At 46.0% G+C, this 18,300-nt stretch overlaps 1 protein-coding gene across 2 annotated transcripts in view; it reads left to right on the top strand.

Annotated features, from left to right (window-relative positions):
• The window catches only part of DENND1A (DENN domain containing 1A), a 479,039-nt gene that overhangs the window by 419,057 nt on the left and 41,682 nt on the right, over window positions 1–18,300 (top strand). For both annotated transcript variants that reach the window (XM_080668038.1, XM_080668037.1), the window contains exons 18-19: window positions 846–902; window positions 8,836–8,967. In XM_080668038.1, coding sequence (XP_080524164.1) covers window positions 846–902; window positions 8,836–8,967 — 189 coding nt within the window. The remainder of the gene's footprint in view (window positions 1–845; window positions 903–8,835; window positions 8,968–18,300) is intronic.

The following is an 18,300-nucleotide window of genomic DNA, read 5'->3' as shown; positions in this document are numbered from 1 at the left end:
TTATTATGTCCAAATAAATCGGCTCCTTTGCAGGTTACTGAAGAGTATTAACAGTGGGTGGGAGGAGACACCCCTAATTTTTGTCCCAAATTCTTCATCATCTCTCATCACTATCCTAAAGGAAATGCACTGTTTGTGAAACTCGTGCACACAGCAGCGTGGAAGTAGAACACGTCCGTTCCCGATGCTGCAGCTTTTATAAGCCTCAAGTACTTGTTTCTCGTGGTTTCTCTTGCTTCTGATTTGACTCTGAGCTACTTAACTAGGGTGGTTTTCTATTATGTCCGTTTTTAATTTTGTTAGTCCTTTCTGTGCTTACATTGTAGCTATTGTAATGGAGAGGTGGCTGCCAACAGAACCACACAGGTCTAAAGCGACAGAAAATAAAAGCCAGGGTGTCTGCCGAAATGAGATGTAAGAAATGGCTCTGGAGAACCCCAGTCATGCGTCCGCTCGGACCATTCAGCCTGGCCAGAAAGCTGGTCCCGAGGCTCTGCCCTGGTGAAATGGAATCGACTCTGAATCTTGCAGCCAGAAACGCTGCTGCTCAACTCTTACTGGTTGCTGTCACCAGGCTGCTGAGATACATAATTATAGAGTGCAGAAAGGGGGGGAAATATCGGTGCCATCAAAATGCAAAAAAAATAAAATCTCTGTAGCCTCTTTAAAGGCTTTTTTTTTAACCTTTTATTTGTTTTCATAGCCATTATGTTTTCAACTTGATGATCCCATTTTTCCTTTTTTTTCTAGTAATCAGAGAAGGTGATTCACAACGGACTGAAATCAAGCATAGTCCCTGCTGGGAACAGAAAGGGAATCTTAACTTAAATTAATTTTTCATGCAGGCAAAAGATCATGCAAAAATGGGAATAAAAGAGGTGAAAAACCGCTTGAAGCAAAAGGTACTTGAAGTTCTTATTCAAAATGTATAAGCACCGTGTATGAAACGCGTGGCCACAGAAAAAGTATGATGTGATCAATAGAGGCTGTTTGATACGGTGTTGTTAGCACACTTCAAAATGCATTACCAGCTGTCTGGGAGTTCTCACACTGTTATAAATATTCACAGACAAAAACTGTCTTCAAATATCATTAAGACTCTGGCTTAAACCCACAAAGGCAAGCAAGTTCCGAGTTACCATTGTCAGTCTATCCCTTCCTCACCCCACCGGGCTCGGGGCCCACCCAGGTCTGTAGAAATTGGCTCGGTCTCCGCATCTCGGCACCACCCCCTCCTACAACTGACCTGGGACCGGCTGTAACCCAAACCCAGAAGCGTCTTCAGAGAAATGATGCCGTGGTTCTGGCATGCACGTGGCCACTGTGCAGACACAGGGCACAAAGGGTGGGTTTGAGGGGGAGGCTGCTGGCTCTCCCCACAGCAGTGGTTTTACCCAGAGGAGCCCAGCAGTTTGTATTTGAGACTTTTGGGGGCGAGGGGTGGGGGGACCGGGTGGGGCTCTGATGGTCTTTTTGAACTATCAGTAAAATTGTACAAAATTATGTTAAGAGTCCTTCCACTTGATTCTCTAGATTGTACAGGGAGGTGAGTGTAAACAGAGGGCATTTTCCCATTATTATGAATGTCGTCGTCATTGTTATTGCCGCCATCTTCATTAAGCACTAAGGGTGGTCCAGGCCAGGAGCTTTCATAGCGAATCCTTAGAACCACCCTGGGGGTTTTACCCCTATTTCGTGTGTAAGGGGACCACAGCTCAAAGGTGAAGTCATCTGCCCATGGGTCACACTGCTTGAGCCTGGCTGAGCCAGGGTTAGATTCCAGATCCATCGCATCCGGCATCTCTGCTCTTACTACCACAGTATTTCGTGCTGCCTTCCTGAAACAACTGTTTTGTTTGCCAAAAGATGTTTGGGATCACTCCCTTCATTATCGTACACACCCCAAATGTGCCACTCTAATAAGGGCCTTTGTCTATCTCGGCAGTTTTTTAAAAATAAAAGCAGTTTTAACTTTACGAAGTCAGAAAGGACCTCTCATTAACTTGAAATGGTCAAAGGAATTGATTCCTTTCTTTTAATTGCAAAATAATTTGCTCTGAGCATTTTAAATTCTTAGTTTCAGCTGGGAGTGAATTTTTAGCAGCTAAGATTCAAGTCCAGAAATAAAAATCCTGTCATGTAAATCCAGGTAGACCTTAACCGTGGTCTGCTGTACCCTGCCCGAGACTGGCAGGTCAAATTCTTTACTCGGATGTTACTTAAGTACCTGAATATATCTTTTTATCTCCTGTCCCCGCTGCATGTAACTGAATTGGGTTGCAAGTATGAAATGGAGTGGCAGGGAATGGGGGGAACTCACACCAGATTCCCCTCCTAATGACTCAAGCCCAGACCCCGCTGCTGTTAGAATATTACTGAAAGTAAGCAAAGGAAGGGTCCCTCCTCAGGCAGAGGACAGATGGGCCTCGCTGGTCAGATCTGCGCCCCACAGGCCATTGCTTCCCCCCATGTACATGTAAGCGTTAAGAAAACCCCCTTCTCATGATACATAGCATTTCTGCAAATAACTAGTTAAACTCGGGTTTTGATGCTGTTGTTTAAAGGTTCACTTAAATAATCTAGATCGCTCTCCTTCCCTGCCACCTCCCTGTCCTTTCTTTCCTTGATGGTCTCTGAAGCAGACTTTCTCCTCCTTCTCCTCTTCCCCCTGCCAGCCTTTTCAAGAATAGCTTCAGGAGGTAGTGCTCTATAGAGTGTCAGTACATTTCAGGTGACACAGATGGTGAAGGCATTTTATAGAAACGTGGTTGTCACCATCGGACTGTTGACAGATCCATTAGTGTACCCTTTTCAATTTTCACTTTCCCCTTCCGTCTTACAGCTCTCTCCAGACCTGATACTTCGCCTTGGTGCTTGGAGGAGCTCTTTTGTCATTGAAACTAGCATTGTTCAGTGCAGACAGGACCTGGTCTTCTGCGGAGCTCTCAGCTTCCTTTCTCCAGCTAATGTCGGATTTGGCTCCCTCTGACCCCCTCACGGCTGTAGGAAATATTTCTTGTTCCCCTCCCTCGCCCCCCTACCCTGAAATGGCAACATATTTATGTGGCTCTCACACACGTCTAATGCAGACACATCAAGTTTGGTTTCCGCTATGAAATGGAGGCAGTTCCCAACAAAGATCCAATTTTCAAATGTACTGGATTGCCACCTGGCCTCCTCCAGCTGCATAGCAATGGTGACCTCGCAGATATAATCAAGAACCCAGTCTTGCCCTCTGTGCTCTCGCCTTGGGTTTGAATTGCAAATAGAAAATGTGGGGCTGACCTGCGGAGAGGTCACCATGGTATGTGAAGGGTCCATCTCTAATATGACTGAGCAGGGCCCCTTCTCCATCCCTTGTTCATTTGTGCTGTCGATTTTCAAAGCATCTGAAGCAGGAGCTTTCAGGGTATCCGTGTGACCACTGGCAAATAATTGTCATAGATACTGTAGCGTGGCTTTATTCACACCTGCTCCGCTTCAGCCCAACAACAAAAAAAGAAGGATGGATAACATATTTCTCTGGATAAATGGAGCAAGGTAGTCAAGTTCTTCTACAGCTTGGCCTCCTTTGAAGTCTGACTTGCTCAAAATTAGGAAGAAGAGAAATGGTGAAGATGCTACCCAGGCATTGCTTCCTAAAGGGAGAATAGAACACTTCCCACACCCCACACCCCAGCATCCTTCCCGACCTGGATAAGGAGGCCACCTGGTGGGGCTCGTGATTGTCATCAGATTGCATCCAGTCACAGCACCCTGCAGGCTGGCATCAGAATGCCCTGTTTCTCCTTACCTGCAGGGGCAGTAAGGTCTCCATTTTTTTTTTCTTTTTTGCCTATTGTGGAATCCCTGAATAATGATCTTTTTTCTTCAGTATCAAAATGATTTCATCAAGTGGGTCCATTTCACGGCCCCTTTTAAAGTTTCTAAATCTTTGATCTTTCTAAATCTTCAAAAGATTCATCAAGCTTGTTAATTTAGTTTCTTTGATTAAAAGGAGCAGACTCACCATTGGGTTAGCAAAGGCTTGAGACTCTGGCCAAATGTTCCCTAGTGTATTGAAGGGAGTGAGTAAGCACGCGGGGGGTGGCAGCGGGGGCGGGGGGGGCGGATGGAGGTGCAGGGAGATGAGGTAGATTCTTGTAGGACAGACATTTTCACACCTTAACACACAACTGTCAGCTCCTGGTCTCCAGACACATTACGCTGCCGCCTCCATCACAGAAATTCCAGCTTTGGCTATTATTTTGACATCAATATTCATATTTTAATTTGCATTTGCTGTGGTGTGAAGTAGACTGGGAAAGAAGGACACCGCCCAAATCCGGAAATGGAGACACCAGCAATCTGAGTCAGAGATGGGAAGCCCCCACCTCACACACTCAGGGTTCTTTAAACCCCCAACCTGGGGCCTGATATTTGGGCTCCTGAGGCAGACGAGCTAGATTCAGTGCTGGTTGTATGAGATATTAACTGTGTGACCTTGAGTAATTTACCTCACTTCTGTGAAGCTAGTTTCTCTCATCTATAAACTAGGAGAAATAGAGATTTTTACTGGATTGTTCTAAGGATTAGAAGAGGTAAGGGATTTTAACAGCAAAACTTAGTAGCCACTCAGTTAACCGGAGTTTCCATCCTGTCCCGTGCTCATGTCCCACATCTGGAGCAGCCTGTCCGCCCACACTCCCGGTGCACATGCCCTGAGGACACGGTTGGCATGGGATCACTGCCCTTTTGCTCATCCACACAGCCACCAGAGCAGTCTCTCTAGAGCACAGCTATGACCGAGTCACTCCCCTGGTTAAAACCTTTCATACCGTTCACACCTTTCACACCTCCCCCCTCCCTGAACAGGTGGTTCTTGGAATGCTCCAGCTGCCATCCACCACTCCTTAACTACCTGTGCCTCTAGCTCCCACAGGCTTGGAGTGCTCTACTCACATCTCTGCCTCATGAAGTCATAGCCTGAGCTTTCTCCATGTCCAACCCACACCGGGCTCCTACCCAAGGCCACAGAGAGCCCCTTCCTCCTCCTGCCTTCTCATGGGCGCTCTGTCCAAGGACTTAATCAAATGCTGACCCTGCATCTGGGAGAGGTGCCACCCTGCGGTGGCCTCTGATCTGCAGCTCTGTCTAGTGTCTTCTGTGTGACCCTTCAGGAAGGAAGATTTGCCCCTTCTGTCCACTTTTTGGTTTTCCTTCTTTAAAATGCCATTTTGATGGTTAGTATTTTTTCCATTTATAAACAGAAAACATGTTGATTGAAGAAAATTCAACAAATCAGACAAACAAGAAGAAAATTATCTCACTTTTTAACCTGCATTTTCACTTAACTATATGCTAAACATTTCCCAGACCACCGTTTCTTCCACATTTCATTGTTTTAAATAGGTACATGAAATTTTTTCTGAGGGACATATATACATAATTTAATTGATCTCAATATCTTCATAGATAAAACCTTGCAGGAATTCTTAATTATTTCATCAGGATAAATATCTAGAAATTAAATTAATGGGTCAAGGGACATGCACCTCTTTTAGGGTTTTGATATAAATTGTATTCCCATCAGAAGGATCTGAGATTGCCTTTTTCCCATCCCCTCTGCTGGCAGCTTCTCAGTTAGCTCTTAGACCACAATGTCTTTAACCCTGGGTAGCAAGACTTGCTGTTATTGGATCCCTACTATGTGTAAGACCTCTGCTAGCAATAGAGGATGTGAACTGGCCCTATTTCTTCCTTGGCTAGGGCTCCTCCCACACTCTGCTTTCAGGGGAGGAAGCTGTAGTCCTTCCCCAGGTCGAAGATAGAGTGCCAGCGTTAATAAATTGGTGGGGCAAGCCTTGGGACTTGCAAGAAGTCTTTTGCACCTTCAGGTCCTCTAAATAAAATTAATATGCTGCACTACTTTTTGATGCACAAGCACATTTGTGTATTGGACACATTTGCCTTCCAAATGTGCAACTCAACTTTACAAAGATTTATTAGAGAACATGTACTGTATTTCCGGCTCTGGGGCAGAGAACCCAAACCCCAAGGAATTCACAGTCTATCGGGATAAGATAAATAAGTGCCCAGATATCATAAGGCATGGCAGCACAGGGTCGTGTAAGAAGGGGTTTCTGAGAAGGCGATCACAGCTGATGACTTGCTGAGCACCTCCTGAACTCGGGAAACCTCCATTTGCTATTGTTAAGGTTGATAGGGTTCAAATGCCAGAAATCAGAGAGCTCTGGGTTCTTCCTCTTTCCAGCTGTGTGGCCTTGAGGGAGTTGCCCTCTCTGAGCCCTGTTTCCTCACTTACAAAAGCGTGATCTTCCTAGTACCTCTTGGTTGTTGTGGAAACTTAAGTGTGATAGTGAGGGTCAGGGATTGGAGAAGTGCCCGCCAGTAGGAGGCGCTCACCACAGGGCAGCTCTTTTTAGATGGTGCGCTTCCCATTTTGCAGGAATAAGGATTTAACTTTCAATTTGCACAGTATTGTAACATTTTTTAAAGCTTCCTCACATCTCATCTCATTTAGCCCATTGTCCCAGTGGCTTTGAAGTTTCCCAAGCAGGAGGTGGTCTCCCCATTGTAAAAATAAAGAAATAGGTTGCAGAGAGATTGAGTGAATTGGGAAGATCAGACAGCTACTAGGTGGTGAAAAACAAAACCAGAAGACAATGTTTTTACCTATAAGCTTAAACTAAGACATTTTCCCAAAAACTAGCACATAGATTTTTTAAATAGCTATCATCTTACAGTTTTCATCAGTATTTTCTTACCATGGTACCTAACTGCTCTATTTCTTTTTCTTTTTCTTCTTCTTTTTCTTTTTTTCAGCCAATCGCTCACACACACTTTTTCCTAAACAAAAAGTGATTTTTTTTTTTTTATTTTTTTACTATTTGGCTTTACTCAACCTCCTGTGTCTGTCCTCTGGGTAACCCCACTGGATCCAAAATCCCCCTTTTGCCCTTTGTTATTTTCTGGCAGTTGTTACTTTCTCCCCCTCTTTGTTCCACTTGACCTGAGCACCTTAGGGCAGCCCCTTTCCAAAGGAGCCATTTCTAATTGGCTGTCGGCAACCTCTGTCATCACTGAGCCTCAGCCAGGCTAAGACTTGTGGCCTGCTTGATGTGAGCCCTGCCTGCCAAACCAAGAGGTACCATCCCCTGTGTTGTTACCAAGAAGTATAGAGACTGCAGCTGGATGTGCGGGGTTGACTTCACACACACACACACACGCACACACACACACATTCCTATAGCTTACTGAGTACCATATACAGTCCATTATTAGTGCTCTAGGCACTTTTATGTTACATTACCCTTTACTCCTCAAAGCTGCCATATCCCCGTCTTACAGATGAGGAGACTGAAGTTCATAGATGTTACATATGTTTCATCCCTAATGCATTATTATTCAGTAAGGGACCACGTTCCTCTACGTGCCCCATTCTCTATCTGGCTAAGAAGTTAAGAGCAACCAGTGGTTAAGTCCTTATATGCAAATTTTAATGAGTGCTAACGGTGTGTGTTTTGTTAACCAAAATGTGTATTTGTTTTGATAATTAAAAGAATTGGAAATTGTATTTATTATTTCTACAAGTTATTTTTACTTGGCAAAAAAATAACGATTTAAATGTATCTTGTTTGTACGTTTATTCTCTGCCTTGCTTCATTGAAGATGAGCAATGTCATGACTTGAATAAATCATGTGGTCCTCAGCGCACCAGTGGGCACCACCCACACATCCCCCAGAACCCTGTCGTCAGCTTCCAGCGGCAGCCAAGGAGCCTCACATGTGGGCTTTTCCTTTCCTTAATTTGACTTTACTCATCAGAAGCACAAATTAAATGTAAATTTAATTTGAAAGCATTACTTTGGCAACCTAAATTTTCTCCAAGTCATAGAATCCTAACTCAGACTTCCATCTCTTCATTCTCTGCCAGAAACATGAGGGAGGGCTAAGAAAGAGGGAGCATGAACACATCGTTTTCACAAACAGTAACATCACCGGTAAACAAATGTGGAAGAAATGTCCACACTCTCAAATAATCAAAGTAATGCAAATTAAAACAACAATGAGGTCTCGTTTTTTTCACCTCTTAAATTAGCGATACATATTTAAAATGATAAGGCTAACGAGTACTGTGAAACTCTTAACGCTGCCATTGCTGGTAGTGGTGTAAATTGGAAAGCAAATTGTTAGAATGAATAAAAAGTCTTAAAAATGGTTTTATCTTTTGACCTAGTAATGTCATTCCTAAAGATTTATGTTAAATAATCCAAAAGAAAGAAAAACTGCAATGTTTATCACTGTGGTGTTTAGGGGGAAAGTAAGAACCTAAATGTTTAATGTAGTAGAATGGTTTATTAAATTACTGTATGGTCATCCAATGAAATATCATGCATCCATTAAAATTATTTTTATAATGACTATGCAACACCATGGAGATGCTTATGATATAAGAGGAAAAATAGAATGTGAAGTTATGCACGAGCTATGATTGCAAGTAATTTTTAAATGTCTGCATGAGGGCAAAGTTAATATGTAAGAATGAAAATAGCCCTGTAAAGCAGTCGAATGAAAGGTTTTCTCCCCGCAGTATTGGGAATTACTCTGTTGTCTTTGTAACTTAATGTCCATGGTTTGGGTTTCTCTAGCCCTTAAAAATCAAACAGCCAAGTTAGCCTTCCAGTTCCTTCATCTCTAGCAGGAGGATGGGCTCTAAGTGACCCAGAGGGAGTTCCATGGCCTGGCTCTGAGCCTTGAGGTTGGAGGGAGCACCTGTGCTCGGGGCAGGTGCCAAGACCCTGTCACCAATTCCTGGCTGGCTTCTCCCTGCAGGACATCACCGAGAATGGCTGTGTCCCCACTTTGGAAGAGCAGCTGCCAAAGACTGTGCCGTCCCCACTGGTGGAGGCCAAGGACCCCAAGCTCCGAGAAGACCGAAGGCCAATCACAGTCCACTTCGGACAGGTATGCGCCCTGGCCCTCTGACTGGTCTGGGTTTGGCTTGCTTTGCTTTTTAGCAGGAGCTGTGGCGCGTACAGCGGCGCTCCTTCGTTTCCGCTCTTTGGTAAAATAGTCCCATGGAGTTTGCACATCTTCCAGTGTGTATTTGGGGCAAACCTGTTTTGAAGGGAGATTTTCAAAAACTTTGAGGAGACAGCATGGCTCTGGTCATAAACTCGCTGAACTCTGGAATGAAGTCATTAAAGGCAGCTGCCGCCTCCCAGCCCTAGGCACTCCTATTAAGGTGCCTCTGTCAGCCAAGCATCTCATTAGAACACTTCAGCATCCCAGGCCCTTCTTTGCACCTTCAAATGAAAGGCAACAAGCGGAGTCTTAAAAAAATCAATTAGGAGTTCTTTATTAATGTACTTCCTGAAAATCAATATCGGGAGTCCTCCTTCTCACCGTAAACGCAGCACTGCTGTCTAGGGGCCCGATTCTGTAGCCAACTATTTCAACGACCTGAGTGAGCATTTGAAATTTGTTTGATTTCTTTCTTTCTCTTAAGTAAAACATTATACTCTGTATAGGAACTGAAATTTGTTTTATCCATATCTTATCGGTGCTTATATTTTTGGTTGAAAAAGATTATGTACCCTCTACCACTCTTGATTAGCAAAAATCATAATTTTTTGGTTTCTAAGAAATGGCTCCATTAACAAGATATGACTGTAATAAGAATCTGCAAGGTTATTTAATTTTAAATCACCTGATTCTTAGCCATTGATTAGATGAGGCATAATTTATATAGTCTTTATGATTTTATTTTAAATATGATTGCTGTCTTATCACATAAAGGAGCTAGAAGCACACATTTAAAATGTTTGTTTTTAACAGACATTTATCAAGTGCCTACTATGTACCTGGCATAGAGCTCTTTAGAAATGAAGGGAACTAATTGTTGCTGTGGGTTATGATTGTAAGGTGTGAGTTTGTTAAAACATAAGAATATTCCTCTGTAATCAATGTTTTTAGATAATAGATTCATATATCTTAAACTTGGACATGTTCGCCACTCCTTTTCTACTTAAAAGGGATATTATAAAAATTTAAATATAGCATAACAAAGAAGTGTCCATGGGGCAGAGCGCATTTGCTTAATAATTCTCTTCAAATTTCGTTGATGTTTGCACCCCTGAAGAGCTGCCTCATCACAGCTCAGGCCCCAGTCCCCTGGCTCGGTTTGCTGAAAGCGGCCGTTGTCGGCAGCGTGGCATTCCAGAGCCAGCTTCCTGCTTTCCTTTGTCCTCATTCCTGCACACACGAACCTTCCCATGAAAAGAGCCCCTTGCTGGAGTTTGGAGCCCATTACAGAGAAAGAGGGGGCGGGGGAGAGGGATTTCATGGTGTTAAACATTCCATTTTCGAAACACAAAAAAGGAGGCCCTGTTTGAAATGGAGAGAGACCTTCTTTCCATTTCAGGAAGAAGTAGAGATGCTTTAATGTCATTCCCAGCTAAATGCAGAATAAGAGTGTGTGTGTGTGTGTGCGGGTGGGGGACAAACAATTAAAAAAGCCACCCCAAACTCTGTTGAAATAAGAGCTGTCTGTGCCTTCACAGGTCTGTAAACTGGAGAGGATGAAAGTGGCTTTTTTCCCCGTTTGTCACCTCCCTCACGTGGCTGCCAGCATTATGCAAGTGTACAGGAAGGCAGGGGTTTTTTTAATGCATGCATGTGGATTAAGGTCAAGCCCTGAGTATCAGCCATGCAGCGGGCTCTCCCTTACAGCTGCAGCCGCAGAGCCTACCGGCAGCCGCGAGATGCCTTAATTGAGACGTGCTGTCAAAGTGACAAACACATTTGCATACAGTCTACACTCTATTTATTTTCTCTGGAAAGGTCCACAGTCTGCTGTTGGTTGAACATTCCTAATCAGTTTGCTGTAAGTGAACTGCCTGCTAGCTCACTTGTGCCGCCACTGCTTCTTCATTAGCTGACAGATTAGCTGCTGGGGGGATGGGCCGGGAAACGCAGACCCTTTCTTTTAACTCTTTCCAGCTTTGCCCCCAGCAAGGCTGTCCTTCAGTCCTTCCCCTGGTTTGATGGGCCGTTGACCGGAACAGACAGTGTTTCAAGAGCACCTGCTACTGGCAGGCATGAATTTTAGGGGCTTGACATTCTTCTCAAAGAACAATCTTTTGGGTTCCACTTCAGAAATTTCGCCACACTCTCCTACCATCTGTACTACTTTTTTATTTGCTATTTTCCTTTAAACAGACTCAGACCCAACATCTACACTGCAGCTTCCTCTTAAGTGATGACGTTGGTAAAATCATAGGGTTGATATACTAGTCCAAGTTTTTTCTAAGGCATATAAGAATTTTTTCCTAAGTGTCCATCCATGTATCTCCTAAACACTCAGATAACCCCAACAGTATACATTCTCCTCTGGAAACATGTGTCCCCTCTGCTGTAGCCCTTTGAGGAGGGGATCATTACTGGCATTTTATGGTCGCAAAACTAGAGCTCAGGGACGGTCCGAAGGGACCTGCCCGGGCCACATCACCAGCTCAGAGACACAGGACAGTCCCCTGGCAGCACCCTTGCCAGGCAGAGGCTTCAGGGAGGAGCTGGGTGCCCCTGTCTCTGCAGAGCCCCGGAACTTGGCACGTACTCTGCATCTCACACAGCCTTGTAATTATTGCTTTAGTGCTTGTCATCTCCCGTAAGAATATGAGCCTCTGGAAAGTTCACTGCAGGGCTTGGCAATCAGTAAACATCTTGGGATTTTATTATTGATGTGGATTTTTAGATTGATTAATAAGTGACTGATTATGAGGTACTTGCTATGTGTCCAGCAAGGGTTTTTTTGTTTTATTTCAGTTACTATGCTCATAATTCTGTTCATTGGAAGAAGAAAGAATATTCCATTAGTAGCCAAAACTACTTCAAAATCTCTTTCCACAAATAAAGATGTTGCAAGTGGGAACATCTTTATATTATTGGAATTTAGAGCCTCTCTCATTTTACATTGTGTTTTTATGAGCTCCTACAGTCTACACATATAGACCCCAGGGAAGGAGGGGTGGGGAAAGGGCAGGGAGGATTGGGCCACCCCTATGCTCCCAGGATGGGGCAGTCAGGGAGGATGAGAGCCAGGAAGAGAGCAGTTGCGGGGAGGAAAGGCCTGGTGTCCCTCACTTATATCAAATAAAGCAAGGCTTTTAGCTGTAAAAGAGACTAAGCTGTATAACCAATGCAAAGAATGAACTTAATTTGGGTTTTTTAAGACATTCTTGGGGAACTTGGAAGATGTGAAGATGGACTAGGATGTTAGATGATATGATAGAAGTATTGTTAACATTATGGTTGTTAGGGATTTATCTTCATTCCTAGGAGGTACCCACTGAAGTGTTTTAGGGGTGAAGTACCATGGAGTCTGAAACTTGCTTTCAAATGGTGTGGCCAAAAAATTGAACACGCGCCAGCACACACTCACAGACACACACAGATCATTCACAGAGAGAAAGCAAACATAGTCCCCATGCCCCCAAATATTTAACTGCTGAGAGGCAAGTTGGTGGAGGCAGTAGGTAGAGAGGATGAAGCACAGATTCTAGAATCTCTAGTATTGGGGTGTCAGGAGCCAGTCCAACTCAAAGACCACAAGCAGGATCTATACTTGGAATCTGTCATTAGGGTTCTTTGGGTTGCAGAGACATAACACCCAGAAGAAAAATTGTTGGCTTCATGTATGGCTTGATCCAGGTACCAAGTCATGTCAATCAGGCCCGGTGTTTTGCTACATTCCTTGGCTTTCCCTCCTCTACCGGTGCCATTCTCAGGCAGGCTCTCCCTTCTGGTGGCAAGGTGACTGCAGGGGCCTCAGGCTGCATCCCTCCAGGTGTGAGACCAGCAGGAAAGTGAGTGTCATTTGCTGGTGACTTCCACACAAGGCATGGGATTCACTCATTAAACCAACTTTGATCATACACCCACCTCAGAACCAAACATTGTGCCAAGTCTCTGTGTACCATGGGCAGGTCCTGCCTGAGACACATACCTAGGAGGTAAGGGAGGGGTGGCTCCTGGAAAGGAAATCAGGAGACTGTTATCAAAAGAAGGGCGAGCCGAAACCGGTTTGGCTCAATGGATAGAGCGTCGGCCTGCGGACTGAAGGGTCCCAGGTTCGATTCCGGTCAAGGGCACGTGCCTTGGTTGCGGGCACATCCCCAGTGGGAGGTGTGCAGGAGGCAGCTGATCGATGTTTCTCTCTCATCAATGTTTCTAGCTCTCTGTCCCTCTCCCTTCCTCTCTATGGAAAATCAATAAAATATATTTAAAAAAAAAAAAAGAAGGGCGAACAGATCAGATTGAAAACGGTGCACAGAGGCCAGAGAGGAGATGCTGGCCCAGCTTTTGTTCTCTTGTCTGATAGCAGACAGGTTTACACCCAGAGCTGTGGGGATCGTGAAACCAAGAGAGTAGGCATGGCTGAGAATCGAGGTCAGAGGTCACCCAGGGCACCAGATAGAGAGGGGACTGAAGAACAGTGGCAGGTCAGGGCATGGCAAGGAGGTCAGGGCCAGAGGTCGCAGGTTTTGGCAATGGGCACAGTTGCCCATGATCACTTCTGGGCATGGATGGTGACAGGTCAGCCGAGATTCAGGGCCCAGGGGTGGCAAAAGAGCCAAGATCCTCACTCACTCATTCAGCAATCCCTGGTACCTACTCAGTGCCATGTCTGTGAAAACAGGGGTGACAGTGACATGGTCCCTGACTTCAGGTAGCCCGCAGTCCCGCAGTGGGGGGTTTAACTTAATCCTGCGAATGGAGTCCATCTGGTGGTTCTGAAACACGTGGATCTGTACTATGTGATCCTGCCACAGGGCACCTCAGAGTTCCCTTTTCCTTTGTTATACTAGGTATACCGGTTAATAATGCGGATTTTGTAATCAGAACAAGATAATTTCAAGAGAAACATCAAAAATGCTTTATTCAAAGTAATATCCATCGCTAGCTACACATTTCCCCCATCTTTCAGGTTATTTGTGGATACCGTCCCAATAGAACTTTTCTTGTTTTGAGGCAAACCATTCAGAGACCCAATTTTCCACTTCTTCATACGTTTTGAAGTGCTGCTCAGAAAGTGCAAGTGCCATCAATTGGAACAAGTGGTAATCTGAAGGAGCAAGGTCTGGTGAATACGGGGGATGGGTTAATACTTCCCAGGCAAGATCTTTTAACGTGTCTTTAACTGGTTTTGAAGTGTGTGATGGTGCGTCATCATGAAGCAAAATTACTTTGCCGTGTCTTCTGGAACATTCTGGTCGTTTCACGGTCAAAGCGTGGTTCACAATGATTATTTGTTGTCAGTAGCGATCAGTATTAACGGTTTCACCTAGTTTTAGAAGCTCACAATACACCACACCTTCCTGATTTCACCAAACGCAGAGCATTGTCTTCTTTCCTAAGCGATTTGGCCTTGCAGTCGATGTTGATGGTTGACCTGGATCAACCCATGCTTTTGTGCATTTGGGATTCTCAAAATAAATCCACTTTTCATCGCCAGTCACAATTTGATGCAAAACAGACTTTCTTTCGTGCCGTTGAAGCAACATTTTACTGATGACTTTTCAGTTTTCCATTTGTCTTTTGTTCAATTGATGTGGCACCCATTTTCCTTCCTCTAAAATCTTTCCCATTGCTTGTAAACAATCGGAAATTGTTTGCTGAGCAACATCTAATCTTTCTGCAAGTTGTTTTTGAGTTTGACACGCATCTTCATCCAATAATGCTTGTAATTGTTGGTCTTCAAACTTTTTCAGTTGACCTGGACGCCTTTGTCTTTCTCATCGAAATCACCACTTTTAAAGCATTTAAACCAGCATTCACAAGTATCTTGAGATGGAGCATGTTCACCATAAGCTTCCCAAAGTATTCAGCAGCACTCTTCTTCAAAATAAAGTAATGAGTTAAAACTTCCCGCAAATGCTCTTTTCTTTGGCATGAAATTTGACATCTTTAAGCGTAAAAATATCTATGATGTTAACACCTTCAGAAAATCTGACATATGAAGTTTTGAAGCTTGTTATCAATACAACAAAATAGCATATATATCAAATCACATACATATCAACATATGTGTAACTCCATCTATTGAAAAATATCCACATTATTAACTGGTACACCTAGTAAACTCCAACCAGTTTGGTCCTCGGAGTGATTCCCTGCCAGCATGCTCAGGGGTGCCCACCACCTCGTCACTGCCTTGCTGGAGAGCAGTGCAGATAAACGCAATGTTTCATTAACACCTTGCTCTTCAGCAGCTTCCAGGACTAGGCTGAGAGCTCATTCTCCTAGGACGGCCTCAGGTACCTGCGGAAGGTTCTGAACCTGAGAGACCTAACACGGCCACAGCTCTAGCCCATTCTAGGATGGGGGCAGCTGGCTTGCTGCTAAAGCCCCAGAATTCCTGTATCTGGCCCACGCAGTCCCCACTGCTTTCTCCGCTGGTTGCAGTAGAGAATTCTTGCCTTTTAGATCAGTCCTTTGGCCCCAGGTATAGTCTCCAGAAAGACCTTAGTCAAACACACAGAGGAGTGGAACTTGTGCTGGCCAGCTGGAGCCCGGCGGGGGATGAAGGGTGGAGTCCAGCAGGGTGGGCGGTCTGAGCCGGGCTTTGTGCCGGGAGCTGTGTTGAGTGCTCCTTCCTTTAGGCAGAGTGCCCACCCCCACCCCCAGACTCTGTTCAGCCACACCTGTGCTTTCTGAGCACCACCCCTGTTCTAGCAGCTCCCAGAATCTGCCCTTCACCCTTCCTGCTTCATGAGCTTCCCTCACTGCAATGTCCTCCTTTGTCCGTGGCCTTCCCCAGACCTGCCCCATGCCAGTTCCACCACTGCATCGACGACCCTCATATTCCTGGGTCACGTGTCACTCTCCTCCGCTGGTCTGTGAGGCACAGAGGGCGTAGAAAACATCAGCAAGGACTGAGCTAGGCGGGACTGTGGGTCCCTCTTCAGGATTCCCTCCCTGGTCACAGACCATCCTTAGAAGACCTTACCCAGCCTTCAGGGTCCTGCCAGAAGTCCCCCTGCCCAAGCCCCCTGCCCACAGCTGGGTCTTCTGGGCTGGAGGTACTTGCCATCCTCCACTGCTGGGCAGTTCCTTCCCACCCTGCAAGACTGCCCAGTCCCCACCTGGGCAAAGTCCCTTCCTCTCTCTAGTCCCCAGCACAACATCACCGCTCCTCATGGGCATCTGGTGGTGGAGGAACCCAGAGAGGAATCGGCCCCTACCGTCCCCACAGCCAGGGTGTCCTTACTCTTCTGTTCCACTTGACAAAAATCCCACCAACCTCTCAGGTCCGCCTCGAGCATCCCTTCCCCAAAAAAGCCCTTCCTGGCTCCTCCAGGCAGAGCCATGCCCTCCCTGCTCTGGGCAGCACTGTCCCTATGCCTGTCCCTCATCTCTCTGTCCTCGCACCCTCACGGGGCCTGGCACAGGTGAGTTGCTCAGTGAGAACTGGGTGACGACCGAGTGGCGAGTGAGCTCACGAAAGGGTGAATCATGGGGCAGGGTGTGGGCACTCTGTGCACTCCTCCACTCCTCGTGCTGTGAGCAGCCCCTCCGTTCACAGAGCGGGAGAAACCACAAAGGGGCAGCTGTGCCCTGCGGTGCCCGTGCGTGTGTGAGTGAGTGACAGGCCTCCCGCGTCCCCAAGTCTGTCTGCATTCACAGTGTGACAGCAGGGGCTCTTTGCCAGAGGACTGACCAGAGCCTAAAACAGCCTTCCTTCTAGGGCCTGTGCTGCAGCAGCTCAGAACCCAGCTCCCTGCCGGGGAGACAGTGAGCCCAGCAGGACAAGAGCAGGAAATCTGATTCAGTGAGACTGGAGGAGGCCTTTTCCCAGATTAGAATTCTCTGTGCCAAAGGTGGGGAGTTTATCACAGTGGGGAAGGGGAAATAAAACATAAAATGTTGAAAATAAATTACGTCCCGCAAGCAAGATCCTCTGGGAGAGTCAGCTCGGAGTCAGTGGCTTTGCAGGGCGTCCTTGCCCCGTGGCCACAGGACTGCTGTGCCAGCAGCTGCCTGTCACGGTGCCCCATCAATCCCTAACCCTTCTGAGCACTCGGTAAGTGATTAACCTGCCTGTGCCCAGGGGAAGGGATGACAAGAACTGAGAGATGGCAGGATGAGGAGAGACAGATGGATTGGCTTGGTTTTCATTATGTGGACCTACTGTGTGTGAGCCAGGCCCCTCCACAAGCATCATCTCACTTAATCTTCTCAACAACCCTGTACAATCAATGCAGTTATTATTACCCCCGGAAAGCTGATGCTCAGAGAGGTTAAGCAACTTGCTCAAGGTCACACAGTTAGTGGCAGAGCAAGAATTCCAAACCAGGTCTATCTGATGCCGGAGCCTGGACTCTCCCCTTGCTCATCCCCTCTCATCGAGCCTTCCTCATCAGCCACAACTTGGTTCCCGAGGCGTCTGGTTGTGGCTGCCGGTGTTTGGGGGCCTGCTTCGAATCCGGCAGTGTGGCTTAAGGTGACTGTGGAGATCAAGGTCACTTTGTCCTGCTTCTCCCTCATTCCTGGCTGTAGCTCATGGCTCCTGTCTGGACTTGGGACTTTGCTTTCTCCTCAGAATAAACCTAACAGAGCCCGGGATTCCTTAATAATTCCTTAATATGGGGTGGGGGCGGGGGGAGTTGAGAGCGGCATCCATGCTGCCCTTCTGAGTGCCTGCTGGGGGCTGAGCAGTATTCTCACAGGGTCTCCTTTCTCACTGCATTCTCTTCCCCAGACTGGTGCAGTTGGGACTCCGACTGCCCCACTTTTCCGTAGAGTCAAGGGCCTTCCTCTAACCCCACTGCTGACCCCAGCCTCACCCCTCCATCCCCGATGGTAAGATGGATTCTGCTTCTGACCTGGGCAGTGATAGCGGCTCCCTGACAGCAAAGGCTGCCGGCCAGTGTCCTGCACACTTGATCCGAGATTGCACTGACTGTGACCTAACTTAGGTCATTGTTTCTACCGGGTTAGTTTTATTGTCAATCCACTTAGTTCGTGTCTTCCAGATATTGTATCCCGTTTTGTTTATACTGCAAAGGATTTTTAAACGTAGTAAAGTATGCAAAGATAATATATAAGAGACTTGCCCCAAGGGATCATTGCTTATATCCCACGTACTAGTAGAATGCAGAGTGTGATGGGAATTAGCATGTCTGTAAGCACTTTAAACTGGGTTTCTGTGATGCTGCTGCACTTCAGCCACATGGTTGCATGGTTCCAGCCACCTCCGGGCCCTCCCAGGGATGCCCTGTCCCAAACCCCTTCTAG

The sequence above is a fragment of the Plecotus auritus genome (genome assembly GCF_963455305.1).
Source record: "Plecotus auritus genome assembly, chromosome: 5".
Classification (NCBI taxonomy): Eukaryota; Metazoa; Chordata; class Mammalia; order Chiroptera; family Vespertilionidae; genus Plecotus; species Plecotus auritus.
The sequence above is the reverse complement of the archived record's forward strand: the minus strand, read 5'-3'. Positions and strand labels throughout refer to the sequence as shown.